The sequence below is a fragment of the Solea senegalensis genome, linkage group LG16, assembly GCF_019176455.1.
Source record: "Solea senegalensis isolate Sse05_10M linkage group LG16, IFAPA_SoseM_1, whole genome shotgun sequence".
In the NCBI taxonomy this organism is placed as follows: Eukaryota; Metazoa; Chordata; class Actinopteri; order Pleuronectiformes; family Soleidae; genus Solea; species Solea senegalensis.
Window position 1 is genome coordinate 14,630,751 of NC_058036.1, and position 14,667 is coordinate 14,645,417.

At 42.5% G+C, this 14,667-nt stretch overlaps 1 protein-coding gene across 4 annotated transcripts in view; it reads right to left on the reverse strand.

The window, feature by feature from the left end:
• Positions 1-295: 295 nt before the first annotated feature.
• stxbp5b (syntaxin binding protein 5b (tomosyn)) overlaps positions 296-14,667 on the reverse strand; it is a 30,818-nt gene continuing 16,446 nt past the window's right edge. Inside the window, exons 16-29 of one of the 4 annotated variants that reach the window (XM_044047303.1) lie at positions 14,228-14,412; positions 13,785-13,910; positions 12,826-12,977; positions 10,386-10,448; positions 10,236-10,292; positions 10,090-10,137; positions 9,084-9,134; positions 7,654-7,782; positions 6,726-6,965; positions 5,680-6,037; positions 5,421-5,586; positions 4,787-4,898; positions 3,754-3,974; positions 296-3,660 (exon numbers count right to left, since the gene is read on the reverse strand). In XM_044047303.1, the coding sequence (XP_043903238.1) occupies positions 3,619-3,660; positions 3,754-3,974; positions 4,787-4,898; positions 5,421-5,586; positions 5,680-6,037; positions 6,726-6,965; positions 7,654-7,782; positions 9,084-9,134; positions 10,090-10,137; positions 10,236-10,292; positions 10,386-10,448; positions 12,826-12,977; positions 13,785-13,910; positions 14,228-14,412 (1,950 nt within the window). In that variant the 3' untranslated portion in view covers positions 296-3,618. The remainder of the gene's footprint in view (positions 3,661-3,753; positions 3,975-4,786; positions 4,899-5,420; positions 5,587-5,679; positions 6,038-6,725; positions 6,966-7,653; positions 7,783-9,083; positions 9,135-10,089; positions 10,138-10,235; positions 10,293-10,385; positions 10,449-12,825; positions 12,978-13,784; positions 13,911-14,227; positions 14,413-14,667) is intronic. The other 3 variants (XM_044047304.1, XM_044047305.1, XM_044047306.1) reach the window with 3 other exon arrangements.

The window sequence follows — 14,667 nt, forward strand, 5'->3', positions numbered from 1 at the left end:
AGGCACACGACTGTCCCTCAGGAGGATCAGGACGCTGTTGGAAAAATCCCAAAGGTCATTGGTCTACAATAATATTGGTCATTTAAACTTTGACCCAAAGAGGGACCTCCCCTGAAAAGAACTGACATTTATTTCTAAAAGTGGTCAGTACACGAACGCGACAGAAAAAACAACACACAAGGCAAAACAATGTATGATTGGTTTTACATTTATTTTCCATTGCACAATAATATCTATATATATATACTGTATCTACAGTCTAAATTGTTTGTGGCAGCAGATTAAGTCAGACATCCATGTGAAATTGGTTTTTAATAAAACTGTACAAAAATTGCCTACTATGAGAAAATACTGCAACTCCACAGATATTCATCCCAGAAGACAGATATGGATGGAAGTATTATGGCGAATGAGGAAAACCCCCTCGAGCTCTGTCGATTTCAACGCGGTTCATTTTTTTTTACAGCGCAGGGAAAGCGAAAGAGTCTCCGTGAGAACAGCAGAACAGTGACATGAACAGGTGTACCGATAAAATAAAATAAAATAAATATAATCTCTCACACAAATACAACTGGCATGATCGAAAACAAAGACTCGTGGACACGCTCTTGAATGTGTGGCGAGAACTTCAGCTTTGTTCAACGTGGTGGTGGTGGTGGTAAATACAAATGACAGGATAGACAATCTCTAAGAGGGATAATACATGGTTGTTTCAAGTTTGTAAACACTTAATATCATGCATCCTTCAATGTGCAATAAGAGACCATTTAGGACATATATGTTGCAAACTGAAGCACTTTAAAGTTTAGGCCGAGACGACGCTCCTGCAGGAGCAAAGCTTGAATCTGAGATGCTGAGATGAGTGAGTTCAATATATAACCAGAGATGTTTTACCGTCATGTCAGGATGATGGATAATATTATGCACAAGTGTCTTATTCTATCCCAAAAAAAATGTTTTTTTTTAACAATTCTTGAAATTCAAATGATATATTATATATATATATATATATTTGTTTTTAAAATATATAAATTTATCTTACATCGAAAACAAATCTGAGAGCGACGCGATCAGCATAATTGGCAAAATGACACGGATAAAGCATAGGTTCTGTCATGTTTGGTCCTTTCAAAAAAAAAAGAAGAAAAATAGGACGGGAAAGGAATAATAATAATAAGGACGTTAAAAATCATATGGAACAGAATTATCGCTAAGTACAAAAAATAGTGCAAAAACCCACATTGCCTGCTCTCTTGAATGGGTTTATCTCAGTAGTAGAACAGTAGAGCAGATTAAAAACCAGCCAGCTAAAAGAGAAGGGTTTTATTCCAAAATGCTGAATATCCAAAACACTTCAGGTGTTCACTGATAACTCATCATGTCCTACGAACGCTCTATAATCTTAAATCTGAATCCTTTTCCTCACAATATCTCGAGTCTGTGTTAGATTATTCTCTTTGGTGGATATCTCATTTTGGAATGAACTCTTCAGATTCACGTCTTTACCCGTTTCGTGAGCACAGGTACAGCAGTCTGGGACAAGAATGACGCCCGTAGGAGGAAGAAGCTTAAGTCTAATCTATTTCCTCCCCTACACACAGTTGACTCAGTATCGCTGTCCAAGGAGGAGTCCAGATCCACTCTTATTTTTTGGGGGGGAGGGGAAAAAAATAATCAAGACAACTCTGTGAAATTAAGCAACTCTTTGGTGTCGGAAAAAAGAACATGGCTGTGAGCGCATGGTGTGTCACGTTGCCCGAGCCTGCACTGTCAGATTCGTGTCCAGCTGTCCTGGTATGTACAACATTTGGCAGCAATCTAGAACGAACGATGGTCTTGTCTCTCGCTCTCTTTCCAAAAACAAAGGACAGACAGACAGACAGACAGACAGACGATGCTCCTATGTCGACACAAATAGCAGCAGACCCTTGCACCTCACAGGGGAAAGAAGAAGAATCGGATTACGATAGAAGTCTAGTTAATCACGTTGAAAAAACACTGCCAAGCAAAAAAAAAAAAAAAGACCTATTGGGACGAACTGTATCTATGCGGTATTACAAACATCAGCGCCCATACATGTGTATGTGCACAAACACACATATATGCACAGGTAGAGGTTAGGATACACGCGGCATGAGGCAAAGGCAGAGGAGAAAGACGACCAATGGCACCGTGTTGTGGGACACCTTGTACAAAGACGACTACACCATAACCATTGTGCTGTATGAGACACATGCTTCTTTTTTTTTTCTCCCCTTACACATTGAGAAACAAGACCAAGATCAACCTCCGCTGTGACTTAATAAAGGGATAATAATAATAATAATCATGTTTAGACAAAATCTTTATCACAAAACATTAAAACTGTAACCAAAATATACATTTATGCTAATTACACTGAGGACAATCTCCTTCTTGTCTTGCCCTTTAACACAAACATCCTTCTTAGAAGCAAAAACAACAACAACCCCGTCGAAAGCTAGAAGAATAAAAATTTTTTCCAGTGTGTTGACTCTTCCTTACTCTGATAGATCGATGTAAACTCTTCATCTGCGTGGGTAGGGGAGCGGGGGGTAAACACTTTCAGCACTTTTTCCTCTCATTTAATTGATAAAGGAGAAAAAAATACAATATAATGCCCAACATACAAACTCCTTTAATTCCTATCTATTATACTTCGACCAATAAATAATAGAATTTCAAACAAAATCTAAAGTGACTCTCAGGTTTATCTCTCTCTCTCTCACCTAAAACTACTTGGTTGGAAAATGCTCTAAAAACAATGGTCGGTGATGAACTAGCATTTACTACCAGCCCTTAACTCAGTGAGAGGCAATAGATTCTTCACCTTCATCTTATTTTGTTATACAGTTCCAAGTGCTTGAAAGGCCCTTTGTGGACACAAAAAAGAGGGACAGAGGTCAAACGCTAACCTAAAAAATAATTTAGACAATAAAAACAGACACAAGTCGTTCACTGATACAATCATTCCTACACAAAGGTACGACTTCATCCACTTGATTCAGGGGTCATCAGACTTTTTTCCTCACTTCAGTCCGCTATTTTTGGCAGACACCGTAAAGGGCAATGAAAGGAAATAAAAAAAAAAAGAGGCCACCACAAGTTTTTACATGTTTTGCAGAATTGTCTTTCCACTCTTGGAACAAAAGAGTGTGTAGATACATATATATATATACATATACACGTATATGTATATATACACATGTGTGAGATATATACGAGTGCATGACTGATGGATATGAAAGATCCTTGCTCTCACTCTCTCTCTCTTCTGTTTCGCGGGTTCACATCACATGATCATCAGCCGGTGGCGGTCGACAGCGCTTACTCCTCAGCAGTTTTTCCCTCTGGTGACTGAGGTAATGCAGAGTGTATGATGCCGTGCCGAGAATAAAAGCATGAATCTGTTGAGAGCAGAACCCACCCGCCTGTGGACAGGAGTGGAGAAGAGAGGAAGAGGGACCTGCAGCTCCTCAGAGACACTGGTGTTTGTGTGTGTGTGTGTGTGTGTGTGCGTGCGTGCGCGTTTGCGTGTGCGAGTGTGTGTGTGTGTGTGTGTTTGTGTCATTACAGAGTCCGAAGCTCCACACACTGCCATCAGAGCTGGTACCACTTCTTATCTTTGTACTTCAGCATCATCTGAGGACACAAATAGAACAGGGAGAGTCAGAAACAATACAGGTACACAGACAGACAATGATGCGAGTGCTCAAAGGAACATCAGCGGCATACATCATGGGCGTGTTTCGAGAAGGATTCGGCGCTGGCCATCATGCCTGCCGTCCTCTCCTCCAGCTCGCCCAGTTTCTGCCCCCTCTCGTCCAGAGCTATCCGGGCGCGGGCCAGATCTCCCACAACCCCTGATGCTGCGCCTTTCATGCCCTCCATGCCGCCCGGGCCAGGGATGTGCTGAGCCAGGCTACGGGAGGCCTTACCAGCTGCTGTCTCACCAACTAGAAACGATTAAAAAGAATTTTACACAAATATTGTGTTTTGAATTTGTAATTAATTTGTAATGTATTCATTATATCTCTGTATATTTAAACAAATGCTTGTATTTCTTTTTACCCCATTTACATATTTGAACAATTGTAATCTTCTTTACCTTTTAACAATCTGTTTTTGATTGTGACATTTAAATTTATACCGAATCTTTACTGCCCCCTAGTGGAATTCTGAGTAATTATCAAAACAAAGTCTCTATGACCCAAACGCCGAGATGTAGTCGGTTGGTAACAGAGGAAGCATTTAAAATATCAGACGATGAGGTTCCCGAGAAGCTAAAATTACTATCGTGATACAAATACGATTGTGAAGTCCTACTGAACGTCCAGGTTAAATCCATATCTGAAACATTGTGGGCAATTTCTTGGCGTTTTCAAATGTAGTGCTGCTGGATTTCACTCCTTCGAAAACGAAAACCAAAACACTGTGAAACACAGAGAGGTCATGCGGAGCCGTCAGGCTTAATCAGGACTGCGTGAACTGATGTGACAATAGATTTTGAAGACAGACATTTGTTACTTTAAATGTTCCTGTAGAGCACATTGAATCTACCTTTGTGTATGAAAGGTGCTCTATAAATAAATAAATAAATAAATAAATAAATAAATAAAACTGCCTTGTTAAGAGTTGATAGTTAAGAGACCAGTCTAACTAACAGAAGCAGTAGCTGTATAATCATGTCGTATTGGATGGAAACGTGTGAGTGAATGTGAAGTGGACCGTGACTGAGATGAGACGTGATGAACCATTCTTTACTCACAGAGATCCTCCCTGTCCAGAGACTGAGCTCCTCCCCCAAAAAGGCCTTTGAAAAACCCTCTGTTAGGAGCCTCTGGTGTCTCCACAGGGGTAAATAACTCGCTGAGCATTTCCTGCAAGAAAACAGAGAGATCAGGACAACTGATATTCCCTGTAGACAAACACTCTGGCCTATAAAGCTTTCTTTAGTGTCACCTATGCCATTTTTAGAACTTATTTTACATGTATCAAAAGCACAAATGGAGTTTGCATGTTCCCCCCGTGTGTGCGTGGGTTTTCTCCGGGTTCTATGGCTTCCTCCCACAGTCCAAAAAATGCAGATTTGTGGATTAGGCAAACTGGACACTCTAAATTGACTGTAGGTGTGATATTGAATGGTTGTTTGTCTGTCCTTATGTGACCCTGTGATGGAACCCTTTCGCCTTATGTCAGCTGGGATTGGCACCAGCACCCCCCACAACCCTCATGTGGAGGATAAGGTGCAAGACGATGAGTGAGTGAGTGTAACTTACACTACATACTGTGGTTTCTTTCATCCAACTCTTATTACCTATTTTCTGTACATTTAGAAAAATGAGACCTGACACTGATGCCTGAACTCAAATTTCATTAATACGTAAAACTCATTCACTGACCTGCAGGTTGTCGCAGGTTTCCTGGCTGTAGGTGATCCTCTGGACCTCGGTGGGAGAGGTGAGATACAGAGCTTGGCCGAGGTTCGAGAAGCAGAACGTCCGGGCTATCCGCATGTCTGTCAGTGGCAGGTAGTTCACGTCCAGCAGAGGCCGCAGACTTGGTAAACTGTGAGGTCAACACACAGATTTAGACAGTGTAAGGCTCCTCCTCTTTTAGACTGCGCTGTAGCTTCACTATGAAATCTATTAGTGACTATACCTCAGAGTCATGATGTGCCCGTTAGCACAGAAACAGGCAATGCAGTTCGCTCCAGCCATCTGCACGACATCAGCCCTTAGCACAAATGAGGTCTCTGTGATGTTGTGTTTGTAGATGCGGGTCTGAGACGGCATCGCCACCACTTTGGCCTGTTTGTCCGAACAAAGCACGGCGAACTGGGGGTCGTGACCCTCATGCGACGAGGGAGGGGATGCCGGTCTGCGCTTCCTGCTCCTCTCCTTCTCTTCATCCGAGGCGTTCGTGTCATACCACGGCTCATAGGAGGGGGGCAGCAGAGTTGCAGTGGAGTCCAGCAGGGCCATCGTCAAAATGCCTCCCTTGAGTCTGACGAGAGTGCCTGGGGGGGGAAAAAGGTTTTCATTTGAATAAGAGACACAGAATTTAAAACACAAACTTGGTCTCCTGGGGAAGTAAAGCACAATAGCCAAACATTCAGGTTCTCTTGCTAGAAAATGAGTAAAATGCCTTGTAACAATTGTGTCCAATGAAAGAAATTAAAATAATTGTGTAATCAGATCATTTCAGAATCAGAATGTACATTTATTAGATTTTTGTGTCATATCTGTGCACATGAATGATCTACCACAGGAAACAAAGGCTGAATTTACTCTCCTTTTTAATGCCCTAGTTAATCCAACACGTTTAATATCAATATTTTAAAATGATAAAGGTCTATACTTTCATCTAGTATATGTATTATGTGTGGTTTTCATATGCTGTCAGTCCTAATAGGTTTCTACCGTGACCACACTTTTTAGATTTTGTGCATTTAAGTGTGTGAAATAAATAAAGTATACTGATGTGGTGCATGTTGCCATTGTCAAACTCACTTACATGAGTGTTTAAATTCTGTTTTACTACAACATGGCAGTAAGTAAAGAAAGAAATGTGATTTCTATTTTCCTCTTTAGCACCACTTCCCCATGAGGGAAGCATGATTTCAAAAAAGGCTACGACTCTGTATTGTTGTATGTTTCACCTGTGTTTGCATTCACACCTGCTATGTCTTCAGTTCAATCACTCACCGCAGGAGGAGACGCCGACTGGCTGCTGCATCCTCTGGTCCCCACCGGGCGGCAGGCTGACGGCAACCATCATCACCGAGCCCTGGGTGGTTCCCACCAGCAGACACGGGCTGACCATGGTGTCCGTCTTCCTGGGGAAACTCTCGCAGAAGTGAAAGGAGGAGATGACCTCTCGAGACTCTCTCTCTATGCTGGTGACGCTCGAGCTGCGTGAGCGGGTGAACGAGACGTCCTTGGCATCTGGACAAGAGGAGTGAGCACAAATAACGAGGGGAGAAGCGTAAGAAGACAACTCACTTGAAGTGGAAAGGAGTAGGAAGTTTAAAAAAGCAAAAACAGGGGAATCCACCAGCTCAAAATCTATCCACGTGGTGCTTCCATGAGTTTACGGAAGCCTGTATCTTTCATGGAAGTGAAACAGTGCAGGAAATCAAAACTTAACACAAAATAAAAGCCCTTCACCTCTGGCACAGCTTAAATTCAGTGGTGCAATCTTTATTCAAATGGGTTCCAATTTGTATGAACTGCAACTAACATTGACAACAACAACATTGTCAATGTGAGAAGTTGCACTGCAGTGACTCAATTGATATTTAAGGAGCAATAAATATGCCATGCTTCATTATACTGCGCTGACAGCGATGCCGAACAAAGATCTGCGACACAGAGGGAAGGCTCATGAACACCCCGCCCGACATCCCCCTCCCTCACTCAAGCTGTGAACAAGAAAAGCGAAGAGTGCAGTCAAGCCAGTGGATCTGCCTCAAAAAAAAGAAAATAAATAAATAAAATCACTGAGAGGATTAGTGTTATATGTTAACTAATTACACATCAAGCCCCAGCAGTGGTGGTGGTGGTGGGGGGGAGGGGGGGGTTAGTACCAGTTATCCCACTTCAGCCCAACACAGACCATGGCTGGTCCACTCACAGACGTCGGGGGCCGACTCGGCTCTACATAACGGTGCCCTCTGGCTCATCCTGGACGCCGCCTTGCCTCTGTTCATACAATTAATGCTCTTCCTACACGAGGGAGAGCGGGAGGGCTGGACCTTGTCCTCTGCTCACAGAGCACACAAGAGACAGCGTTCGTCTCAACAGCACAGCACAAGATCACACCAGCAACGCTAAATTAAAGGTCCAGCGTGCGACGTTTATAAAACGATTCATCGGCAGACAATGATCAAACTACCCATAAATGCGTTTGGGTTAAGTGTATATAGTAATCTTTGGTTTGGTAGGGCTTAGAATAAGCCTTTTCTGATGTACTTAAGGTAAGGGGCTTGCTTTGTGGAGGCCACTTTCTTAAGCCGACGTGTTCCTACAGCGGCCTGAGCTTACGACACAAACCCGACGCATGTACCAGTAAAGAAGAGAGAGGGGAACAACACATAGGGCCAGTTGAAAGGTCCTCCAGTAAACCCTTAAGTCTTGAACCCACACTGACTTTGATGATGTCACCTGACAAGAGCTTGAGGGGCCACATTATTTTAACTTGGTAGAGGGAATGTCCTCATTATGGGGAACAATAAACTTAAGAGCAGATTCTTACATATATCTGATTACTTTTTTAGTCTTGTAATGTCAACATCTTGGTTTGTTGTTGATTAGTTTGCTAGTTTGAGGCAGCATTTTAGCTCTTTTCCACTATGGTCCCAGCTCAGCACAGGTTGGTTTTCCACCACAAAAATAGTACCTACTCAACATGGGCGGAGTCATCACTGCACGGCTGCATGAAACTGCCGTGACTTTGTTTTACACGCGACACACACAAACAAACGAGTGACTGGTGACTTGCAAAGCAGTTGTTGTGTAACTGAATCATTAGAATCAGTTAATCTGAATATTTGTGCAGTATTTCCTCCATGAACGGAACACAGACTCCGTCTGACACTGAAATACAGTGGCAGGGTTTGTGATGCTGCTCACGATCATCAGAGCTGTCACTAAATACACCAGACTTTTAGACATTTCCCTGGTCATTTTTGGGATTGTTAAGTCTTTTTAACTTTAACTTTTAGTGGAAACGCAACTTAACCGTGCCGTGCTGGTGGTAACAAGCCAGAAAGTCTCCAAAGATGCCTAAATGGCCATGAAGTGCTAAAAAATGGCCACAAGAGGGCCCTCACACATTGAGCACTGACAGAAGCCCTCACTGTCTGTGAGTGTGTGAGGGTGGATTTAGGGACAGAGAGTGGATGTGAGGCTGTGGTGGTTACGGTAGTTCCGTGACGTGCTTGGGAAATTGCTAATTCTCACACACTGGACCTTTAATTCTAAACATAGGATTTTTTTTTGGATGGACAAAAAAATGGACAAAGATGACCTCCTGTAAAAAAAAGTAATTAGTTTTTGGCTTACCCAGGTCTGGCTTTTGCTCATTTGACGTGCTAATTTTCCGTGACATCTTGGCTGCAACAGAAACAAATACCCCCGTTTTATGAGGAGAGAATAAAGGCTAAAATGTAATTTATTTAAGAATTAAATTAAGAAGCAAAACTGCGACGGTTTGATTCATATTTAAATGGAGCGTGATCACTGCTCAGAAGATACATACAGTGTACATCTGACTGTACACAGACTGTGCAACATTCAGATTCTAACTAGATCTATCGAAGTGTTTAAGTTTGCTGCTTGTTACCAGGAGGCAGTCTCCAGAGTAACGGTCCAAAAGTTTGCCTGTTGCAGTTTAAAACCACCCTCAGTGAAAACCTGAGAATACAAATGAGGCTGAGAAGCGTCACAGATAACCTACGGTATAACCTAATCATGTCAAACAAAGCATTTGGCAGTCAAGGAATAAAGTCATTATAATTCAGTCAACATAATTATGCACAGAGAGTGGGAAGAAGGTGGGGGAAAATCAGTGGCAGTAGCCAAACAGTTAACACTGAAGTGAAGCCCTGGAAATCAGAATCAAACACAGCACGTGTCTACGATCAAGGAGGAAAAAAAATAAATCACGTATACACCGCATTTATATTTTGTTAGACATTAGTGCAATAAAGAGAGCAGATTTTCTATGCTTCAGAAACAGGAAATAATAAGAAGTATCATCAGCCAATTTTATCAAACTAATGTCCATGTACAGTTGTGTCGAAACAACAGCAGAAGATGTCAAGACTCTGCATAGAAAATCTGTATATTAACAGTCATGCACTTCTGATTTCATACATCAACAATAAAACCCCAAACCATGTGATTAGTAAAAAAAATAAAAAAATAAAAGCACTTCTTTGTTTCATTGGCATAGATTTTCAGATTTGCATAGGATTAAGGCACAGTGTGGTTAGAACGCCGTCATTCAGAGAGAAAGAGGGGGAAAAAAGTGAGTGATGAGAAGAATAACAGTCAGGTGATACAGTACCAAAGTCACTGGCAACCGTCTTGGAAAAGCGTCTGCCTTTCAACTTCACTGGAAATAAGGTTCAAAAAGACATTGTCAGGTTCACTGCGTTAAAGCGCAAACGCGGCAAATGAGGGGTGGACATGCAGCTCTGGACAGTACAGTACCCTTCTCAATGAACTTCTGCTTTCGCTCTTCATCTGAATTGCATGGAGAGGTAGATCCTGAGTGGCAAACGGCAGTCGTTCAAAAAAGGGGGATTGTGAAATAAGACAAGGATCAGCTTCACATCATCGTCGTCATACACTGATGCTCACCTGACGTAGGTGATTTGCAGCGATCCTCCGAGGCGTTCGATCCATCAACGGAATCGCAAAGTGCTGTGGGAGTCACACAGGTTTCGGTTAGACATTACAGAATAAATCCTAGTCTTGGATTATAAACCCTCATTAAAGATAAATCAATTACTACAGTGCAGCATCAGTGGCGGTTGCTGGTCTTTGAAACAGGGGAAGCTCATTTTATGGCCCACTTATGGCCCTTTTCCACTATGGTCCCAGCTCGCCTCGACTCGCCACAGCACAGATTGGTTTTCCACCACAGACATAGTATCTAAACACTAAATGCACCAGACTCCTCCATTAAATACTGAGATTTTAGACATTTCCCTGGTAATTGTTGGAGATTAACCCACGTTTTTAGGATTGTTAAGTCTTTTTAACTGATCTACAGTACGGCTTGATTCTCGTGTCGGACGTCTCTTCCTGTGACTGCACTCGCTTGGAACCTCGCCAGGGCAGGTACTAAAAAAAGTACCTTAAAAAACTGAACTTAACCGTGCCGAGGCGAGGCGAGTCGACCCGGTTGAAAAGCGACATTATTTATACAGAAATTCTGCAAAAGAACAACATGAGCAAGGGAATGCAATAATTATGTAAATCTGAGATGCTATTATAGTGTTTTCATTTACAGTGTGTATGCACAAACGAAAAACGACCAGCTATTTACAGTATCTACAGACTTCCACTGACATGACTGACATGAGGCGGAAAAGGCTCTGCTGTCAAAAACTGGTTCCACCTTTCAGACAGTTCCTCCAATCATCATGCAGAAGCCCAGACTCCGCGTCCGTCCACCCCCACATCCACTGTCGTGGAAGCTGAGCTTCCCTGAAAGTGACGTATTTGCCACATTAGTCGATCTCATCGAAGTAAAAATAAAAAAATCCTATACCGTGTCGTCCGATATGGAACAGTGGAAGCTGAGCAAGTGGTTTTAATGCGAATAATTCTGAGCAAAACTAGTGACACGTTCTAATCGCATTCTTGCGCACGTTTAGTACTGAAATGTAAATACAACACAGAACGTAATTTGACGACATTTTAGAGGGAGCTGAGCATCCCTTGCTGTCTTCGAGCAATCGCCACTGTGCGGCACATAATTAAGGATCAGCTATTTAAACAAAGACGGGTACAGCTACCTATACAGTGTGTTAAAGAAGCCCCACCTAAGCTCATACAACTAGTACACATCTGTTGACTCAAGGTGTCACCGTTTGTCTAGTAAAACCGGAGGCAGGGATAAGAGAAGACACTACGTGATTTTGCTACAGAGCCCTCAAGACCTAGAATCTCTACACAGCTCACTGTTGGTGTTTAAAAAAAAAAGTAAATAAAGAGCTTTATGGATCTGGGTGGTGCACATTAGGATTGAGGAACTTAACTACGAGGAAAAGGAAAGAAGGAAAGGGTTTAGCGGATAAAACGTGTTCTAGGAAGGAGTAAATTCAGCATTTATTAAACGTGACTTACTCAAGTGAGGAGAGTGTAGTTTTTTCACAGACTTAGTATAAAGGTTAGAAAGTCTGGACATGTAAGATGGCACTTTAGGATCGTCTTGACATCCAATCACAAAGAGAGATGAAGGGTGAAGACAGTGAGCAGAACACAAATATGAGCAGAAATGGTGGATTTGTTGACTTACAGATCATTCATACAGTTTGTACAAATGGTCTTTTTTTTCTGTCTTCTAATATCACAACCTTGAGAATCTACCGATACTGACATCTAATACAGTTGTTTTACTTCTACTAGCACCGAGCCATAAAAAGCCATTTTAAAAACACAATGCTTCGCCTGTCCAACAAATACTCTGCTCGCATGAAGAAGAATCATTACAACGATCTACTGAATGGAAGCATGAACATGATATTTTGCTCCTATCCACTGAAGTTGGCCGATATCTGCTCATCCTTTGGTTTCACAAGCCTTGAGTCTAAGAATTAACGTAGACAGTGATTGACAAGATGGCGATTATGGCAGAAAAAGTCCAGGCGAACACAAGCAAGAAAACAAGGCTCAAGCACTGTTTTATCACTGAAGCAAATCAAAAGGTAATTTTATGGCAGCAGAGCAGCAGCGATGCAGCATTCACTCCGACTGCACCGCTCTCTCACAAGTGTGCTCTACCGCCGTGTCTTCGCATGCGCCAAGTGAACAGATGGACAATCTGTCAGCGTTGCCCCCTGTTGAGGGAGAGGAGCTACAGCAGGGGGTGATGGTCATGGCGCGAAGTAACGGTGTCTGCCAAGTGTCAGCCCTGCCTCTCTAACCCACGTCTAACGACCAAGACAGTGTTGAGTAACACAATGAAGTACAGGCTTAGATTCATTGATTTCCAAGTAGATTAATGCGAGTTAAGGTCGGCCAGTTCGAGGATTTAGCGGTGAGAGCGGACGGTGGAATGAGTGCAGCTCACCTCCAGAGGGCTGTCGTGTTTTGCGTGGGGAGCACGGCTGCCTCTGGTAAGGCTCCGACGGGCTGTACAGCTCTAATGTGCCCATGTTGAGGAGCAGCGTTTTCTGGAGGTAGTCCACCACAGCCAGACCGTTACTGTTTCCAAACACCACACTGAAACACACGCAGGGGGGTTGAGGGGCACAGAGGAAGTTAGGATTCAGAAGCTGTTCTTGCCTCTTAAACAGTGCTTCTACGACATATGGATGATTGAATCATTTAATGGTTGCTTATTTTTGTGTCATCAACAAAACAGTGCAACCCTCATAAGTTTATAAGACACCAAAAACTTAATGATTACTTTCATAATCGAGCAAGCTGTCGATTCATTTCTCGAGGAATCGAGTAACCGCTTGGTCCATAAAATGTCAGAAAATGTGTTTGAAAGGACGATGTCCTCAAGTGTCTTGCTTTGTCCAAAAACCAAAAATAATACAAAGAAACCAGAAAAGATTCACATTTAAGAAGCTAAAAAAAAATGAGAAAACTTGTTTTAATTCCTTAAAAACACTCAAACTGATGAATTGATTATCAAAATAGTTGACAATTGATTTAGTAATCGAGTAATTGTTTCAGCCCTAATTGCAATAATTGCCTCTTTTTTTAATTCAAGCTTCAGTTGAATTGAATTTATTGAATACATCTATTATTTATTTTTTTATTTTGTTAAATTGGCACAAGGAACACAGAACTAATAATAATTATGAACAAGTAAATTAGCCATTTGAAAAAGAATCATGTTCAGCTCTAGTGCACAGCATAAACGCTTTGTTACCGCCGTCTGTGAGACGAGAGGAGGATGCAATAAAAGTGTCGAAATACACCGCGTCGTTGCTTCTGGACGGGCAACCACCGCTGTCAGTTGTTTAGTGACGTGACCTTATGTCAAAATATCAAGCGTGCTGTTCTGTAGATACTCACAGGCCATAGGAGGAGTTGATAGCCAGGCTGGTGATTTGCTGCGGCGGCTCCCCGCTCACCCACACCAGCTGGATCACCAGCTCCACCTGGTAGCCTGGAGACTGCTTCAGCGGGGAGCTCCGCACCCTACATCAAACACACAGCAGGGTTAGACAGCAGGAGATGGTTTACAGTGGAATACATTACCAGGCCGTTGGGTGAGCCACACGGACGATGTCATCATTTTTTGTTACTATTGTTATTCCCTCTTCCACCCTTTAACTGTCAAACTGTCTTTACATCATTTTTAATATTTTTCTAAAAGAGGAACATTTCCCCCTGGTGTACTGACGTGGAAGGATTGAGGATTTGATTTAATGGATGACTACATCTCTGTTTGTGTCAGTTTTTAGAGACAGCTTGCCTTACAACGACATAAAACGAGTTAATATCATAGTTCATACTGCAGGCAGGGTATATTGTCCCGGGGTCCATCAGAGGAGTTGCTGCCTGTGGAGAGCAGAGTGGGAGGTTCAACCTCCTGAGGGCTGGAGGAAGCGCCTGGCACCGGTAAGGTGGGAGTCTGTTCCCCACCTGGATCGGGAGAGTCCACGTCGCCAAAGTCACACTGCATCCGCACCTCCAGGAGCTGAGCACAAGATAAGAGATCATTTATCACAATTTTTTCAACAACCCAATTAAAAAGCTCCAGTACTCCTCTCAAAAACGTCTCAACCAGAGAAGTAAAAAGGTCTGAGAGGTTGTTGGAGACAGACGTGACAGTGTCTCAAAAGAGGGAGCTCTACTCTGACTCTCTCATAAACATCATTGCTGGACATTCACATAAATAAAGCAACAGTGCCTGTTATTGTCGCCTTGTCGACTCCTCTCATCATGCGATCAT